The sequence below is a fragment of the Scophthalmus maximus genome, chromosome 16, assembly GCF_022379125.1.
Source record: "Scophthalmus maximus strain ysfricsl-2021 chromosome 16, ASM2237912v1, whole genome shotgun sequence".
Taxonomy (NCBI): domain Eukaryota; kingdom Metazoa; phylum Chordata; class Actinopteri; order Pleuronectiformes; family Scophthalmidae; genus Scophthalmus; species Scophthalmus maximus.
The window spans coordinates 21087793-21093792 of record NC_061530.1 but is presented as its reverse complement, the minus strand read 5'-3'; the positions used below and the strand labels follow the sequence as shown (position 1 = coordinate 21093792).

Below are 6000 nucleotides of genomic sequence, written 5' to 3'. Positions count from 1 at the left end.
GCTCTTATCAGTGGAACTGACTGCACAGAAAATAAGACAAAATTATAAATTACAAGGATTGTTATTGGTAGAAGAAGAACATAAATCAGCAATGTATGCAGACGACTTGATTCTCTACCCAACTAATATATTATAATCATTGGAGGAAACCATGTTGGAGATGAAACAATATCGCATAGTTACAAACTAAACATGTGTAAATCAAAAGCAATGATAGCTGTAAATATCATAATCTGTTCAATCTAGATATGCGAAAACAGAAATATCAAGAGGTGACTTTTTATAAAGACTCAATAAATTATACCAATATAACTTTTGGGCTTTGACAACAAAAAAAAAAAATCATACAATAGAGTTGTTATTGATCCCATTAACAAAAACAAACTTTGTTTTTTAAAGGAGAAAGAATCTCAAAACTGCCTCTTCCAAAACTAATAAATTACGTTGCCACTTTAATCAAACCAGTTCAAAACAATCTGCAATTGCTCCGTTGGAGAGAAACAGAAATCATTTGATCGTCGCTGTCACCATGTTCAAAAAACTGTCGGCTCAACAACGTGTTGCTTAAACGTCAAAGAGGAAAAAAGGAAGTTTGTAATAATATTGTATTAAAAATGTGACATTTGTGACTGGGTCACGTTAATGAAGAGTAAACCGGTCTGTAGCTTCCTCAAACCAGTTATTAGGGTTTTTTCTGTTTGGTTGATTTCAGTTCATTTTTATTTTCATTTAGTTTGTCATTTTCATATTGAAGGTGTTATAAGTAAAGCCTTGTTCTACAGGAGGTGGAAAATCAGGTAGACGCATAAATTATACATCAAGCATCATTCATATTTCACATCTTTATTCTGATATGTTGAAAAACAAAAACAAATATATTTAGATAAAGTCAGAAGAACGTAAATAAAATGAAATCTTTGTCCTTCATTAAACTGAAGACAGAAATAAATACATTCACAGTAGTTCATTAATCCTAAAGTGCAAAATATTCTCATGTTATTTAACAACGTTTTCAAATTTCTCTGCTTGATACGTTTCATCAGAGCAGAGAACAATTTGTCAAAGGCACATTACCATCGTTTAGTCAGGAGTCTTCCTGGTTCTGGAGTCTTCCTGGTTCAGGAGTCACTTCCAGTATTAACAGGAGGAACCATGAACATGTTGAAACACGAGTTGCATCAAGAGAAGAGAACGTGAGCTGATCCTTTGCGTGGCACTGCGTCATCAAGTCGCAATAAAGAGAAAAATGGGCTAAAACATTAAAAAACTGAGAGAAGGACATTTAAACAGCAAAGACAAAACAACGCTGATATAAAAATATTAACTATTGACAGAAATGTCAAATGTCACAGGAGAAGGACCACGCTCGGTCACGTTAGGCCTGAAGGGGGCGACAGCCTCCGGGTTTATCGTCACCGACGAGACTTTCGTCGAACAAAATCCTCTCGGAGACTCGAGCTTGGTTAGTCGGAGCCTCTGTGGGCGTGGTCAGACGTGGCGGGGCGTCCCGTGCACTCTGAAGCGGTACATGCAGGTGTACTCCTCGTGACCCCAGTTGGACAACACCTGCACCTCGATGACCTGGAAGGTCTCATCGTTCTCCTTCTACAACATACACAAAGACAAGTCTGGTGTCATCAGCGTATGGACAGAAAAACACCATCATCCTTATATTGGTCCTATGAGCCTCGATTTCACCACAACGCCGTTTTCGCAGATAAATGACGAGTCGATTTACGGCCCAAAAGAACTGCGTCACCCATAATAACCAAAACAAGCAAGAGAACGGCATTCTCCTGGGATCTGGAACTCAACCTTGCAAGAGAAGAAGAAGAAACAAGTGCAGGAGAAGAAGGAGAGCGAATCAGAGTGAGGACGTGAGACGCTTCAGAAACTCACGGTGGCGGCGAAGGTCTGCAGAGAATCTCCGTCTTGGTCGAAGGTGTAAGATCCGAGCAGCTTCCCTCGGTCCTGACGCTCGTCATCCAGACCCTGAAAACAAAACGTCAGCACAGTAACAAACAGAGGAAACGTTCAAGCGGCATCTTTCCAACAGGGCGGTGGCTATTACGTAGACGGCGAAGTCTCGGGGGGCGCTGTGAAGAGCCCCGCTGGGCGCCAGGGCTCTGGGGAGGTGCTCCAGGGAGAAGGCGGAGGGGAGGATCCTCATGGAGAGACGGATCACCAGGAAGCCTGTGGAGCCTCTGAAGGCCCAACAGCTTCCTGGATGGACGTCGGGCTGCAGGAGGAGAGAGCTTGATAAACCCAGAACATATTTACTATTCAAATTTCAGAGAAGGTGTAAAATATTGAAATGAGGGTGAAGGTCGATCTTCAGAAGCTCAAAGACCCAGGAACCAATCAGAGGACAGAACTTTCAAACCTCAGAGGAAGTAAGTGTCTGATGTGTATTACCTGGATCACCGCTCGAGGAGACTGAGAGAAATACCAGAGAGGAAGTCCGAACAGACTGAGCAGCGCCGCCTTCGTCTCGTACGTCTCAGAGCAGCGAGTGCTCAGGACGCTGCCCCCTGCAGGACGGAGAGAGACACCACATACCCTTTATATGTCATCTGTCACATGACGACTGGAAATAAAGATGGACAAATAACTGCTTAACATTGTTAGTTTAACATCATGTTATAGAACGGGAGGAAGTGTAGACATGTTGACCATCTTTATGTACAGTTGCCGATCGTCTAATATATATATATATATATATATATATATATATATATATATATATATATATATATATATAAATAAATAAATAAATAAAATAATACACTTTATTAATCCCACGACAGGAAATTCACTTGTTGCAGCATCAGGGAAGAGGTAAATATATCACAAAAATAAGAAGATTAAAAAACAACAAACAGACTTCACAAGGACAGCTCATGAAATCAGATTATTCAACAGGTTGATTAATCTGACCTCCAGACTCCAGAGCGTAGTCGGCCCGGCCGGTCCGGTCCTGAGAGAACAGCCGCAGAGCGTCGGTCACGATGACTCGGACGTCCTGTCCCACACCACAGGAAGGTCACAACGTGAGCACATATTGAAATACAAGAAAATAAACACTCCTGCAGCAAGAAAACACAAGATTAACTTTGGAACATTCAATATTCATCACAAAGTTGAATGGAAACTGGACGAACAGTTCCAGTGAATAATAACCCCAAAAAAAGTCAGACCCAGAGTCTGGTTAGCTGTTTCCAGGCTTTATGCTAAGCTAAGAGCTTCAAAATCTGCACATCAGACTCGGTGAGGAAGGTGGTTTTCTCCAGATCAATGATCCTGAATAGAGAAAAACTACTTTATTGTTATTATTCTACGTGAATCTTAAAGATTTGAAGACCCCACCCCTCCCCCCTCACCTCCTGGGTCACGGCGGCCCCAGCAGCCCCAGCAGTTTGCACAATGCCGTCCTGGACCATCTGCTCGCTGCCATGCCGCTCCAGCTGCAGACTGAGGTTCTGCAGGATGCTGAGCTCCAGAGAGGCCAGCGCCTCCTGCAGGTCAGCCCCGCCGACGTACTGCTGTGACAGCCACTGGAGGAGCGACTCTGGCAGGGCGTCCAAGTCCGCCCCGCCCCCCACCGCCGGCTGGTTCCCGAAGACAAGAGCCCGGACCTCCTCACGGATCTGAGCGGAGATCTACAGGTAAAAAAGAGTCACATGACCCGTTTGATGTTCCTGCTGCTGCTCCTTCACATTAAAAGTTGGGGCTTTTATTGTGGCGCTTCTGCAGGAAATGCAGCGTTTGAGTTAATGTGAATATTCACATTTTCTGTTCAGCTCCGTCTTCGCTACAGACGGAAAGTCACATTTTGAGAAGGAGGCAGCTAACACCGCTAACCTCGTCGCAGACTAACGGTGAGTGTGCCGTCGTGTCTCTCACCGTCTGCTGGATTTCGTCGAGTCGGCGGCAGGCGTCCTTTACCCAAGACAAACCCTGGACGTCCTGCCTCACGTCCTCTAGAGCTGCCTCCAATGTCGCTACCTCTGCCAGCAAGGCATCATGGGACCGACGGTCCACACCGACACTGGAGGAAGTCAGAAGAGAGAAAGACTTGACGTACAGGTTCTTTCCTCCCTGTGCGGAGGCTCGATGTCGCCCTGTCTGTTACCTGACAGCAGGTGGAGCTGAGGTTGTTGTAGCAGCGTCTCGTCGCCGCTGCTCCTCCTGAAGTTACAAAACCAAACGTCAACCTCAAACTTTGTCCATCCAGAGGCTGATGTGACTAAACTAACAACACCTGATGTTAAACACTCGGCTCCGTGTTGAGGTTGTTTACCTCTGTCTTCGTCACCAGCGTCTGCAACTGCAGCTGCAGCTGATCCAGACGAGACGCTTGACTCTCCTGCTGCAACTCGACCTGCTGCTGAATCTACCGGACAGAAGGAAACGGACCGACTGTCAAATCACAACAGGTTTCCCGTCATGCTCAGGCACGATGGGCTAACGTGAGCCACCTCACAAAGTGCGTCTGAGCACAAAGTGCGTCTGACCCTCGTGTTCACATCCTGGTACCGAGCCCAGTATCTGACCTGCTCTCTCTGCTGTCGCTCCTCATCCAGGCATGTCCTGAGCTGCGTCAGCTGACCGTCCAGCAGGCGGCTGACCCACGTCTCCAGGTGGTCGCCGGCGCTCTGAGGCTGCTGGAGGTCAGCATACAGCTGGAGAACCTCCACGTGTCTCTGCTCCGCCCGCCGCCCTCCGGCCTCCACACGCTCCCACAACGTCGCCAGACTCCGCTCCAGACCAGTGAGCCGCTCAGACTCTTCCTATAAACATAAAACCTTACTTGATCACATGAACCAGAAACATTAAGAGTTAAATATGTTAACTACAGTTTAGACTCTGAGATTGAAGCCAATCAAATGACAACAGAAGATGGATGTTAAGATGCTCCGGACAAAGTGTCAAACTAGAGGCTTCAAGTCATCAGTTCTCAAACCGACATCAAACTGCGACGACACTTACAAAACACAAAAACAGCACAGACGTGAAAACCCGAAGTGACCAGGTGTCGGTACCTCGTCTGCAGGTGGAGCCCGACCGTAGAGTGTCTCCTCCACAGCGCCCTCTGCTGATTGGCCCTGTGAGGACACCAGACCAGGGACGTGGGAGACCGGCGTCCTCCACTCGGTGAGGTGTAGTGCTGCGAGGACGGATTGCAGGCCGGCGGGACCGAGCCAACATGGGCCTGTTGGGGAGTCAACGATAACATTTTACAAAGAAATAAATGAATTCGATTTAAATCCAGGAAATATTAGACCAGTGTCAATTAGAAATCGATGAATCATGCGTCGAATTAAACAACTTGTTTTTCAAAACCCAAAATATTAAAATCTACAGTAACGTAACGACGAGGATCGTCTCACATCAGAGCCTTGGACCAGTTTCAAACATTAATCAATTCACAAAAAAGGTTGAGGATCAATAGTTCTGTTGATCGACTGTGGTGAAGGTGTCAGACTCACTGAGGAGGAGGAGGAGGAGGAGGAGGAGCATCAGGACAAGTCGCCTTCGTACAGGGAACCTGCAGCAAACAACATCCGTCACGTCTCAATGTCCCAGAAACGATCTCTGGTTTCAAAGGCAACTTCAAACAACTTCTCAGGCTGTCAGAGCTCATGGGCGACATTTTATATAAAGATGATCACTGATTGTATATGAAGACGATCAGTGACTGTATATAAAGACGATCAGTGACTGTATATAAAGACGATCAGTGACTGTATATAAAGACGATCACTGACTGTATATAAAGACGATCAGTGACTGTATGTAAAGACGACGACGCGTCTCTTCTTCCTCTCAGATTCAGGAGCCATGTGGAGTCAGAGTCTGAACAGTATAGTGATCGTGGAGTGGAGCCGTGGTATCGAGGCCCCGCGCACATCATGATTCAGTATTTTATATTATCAAATAACTAATGAAAAGAAAAGTGATCAGAAACATGAACACTTGAAGTTAGACACCAAGAGGATC

The 6000-nt window shown here is 45.8% G+C and overlaps 1 protein-coding gene across 1 annotated transcript in view; it reads right to left on the bottom strand.

Annotated features, from left to right (window-relative positions):
• Window positions 1–1401: 1401 nt before the first annotated feature.
• Window positions 1402–6000, bottom strand: part of LOC118287174 (SUN domain-containing protein 1-like) — a 12588-nt gene continuing 7989 nt past the window's right edge. Inside the window, exons 10-21 of the mRNA XM_047327807.1 lie at window positions 5490–5548; window positions 5043–5212; window positions 4554–4790; window positions 4301–4393; window positions 4133–4188; window positions 3904–4048; window positions 3381–3659; window positions 2938–3022; window positions 2416–2531; window positions 2072–2239; window positions 1900–1992; window positions 1402–1605 (exon numbers count right to left, since the gene is read on the bottom strand). Of these exons, the coding sequence (XP_047183763.1) occupies window positions 1489–1605; window positions 1900–1992; window positions 2072–2239; window positions 2416–2531; window positions 2938–3022; window positions 3381–3659; window positions 3904–4048; window positions 4133–4188; window positions 4301–4393; window positions 4554–4790; window positions 5043–5212; window positions 5490–5548 (1618 nt within the window). The 3' untranslated portion in view covers window positions 1402–1488. The remainder of the gene's footprint in view (window positions 1606–1899; window positions 1993–2071; window positions 2240–2415; window positions 2532–2937; window positions 3023–3380; window positions 3660–3903; window positions 4049–4132; window positions 4189–4300; window positions 4394–4553; window positions 4791–5042; window positions 5213–5489; window positions 5549–6000) is intronic.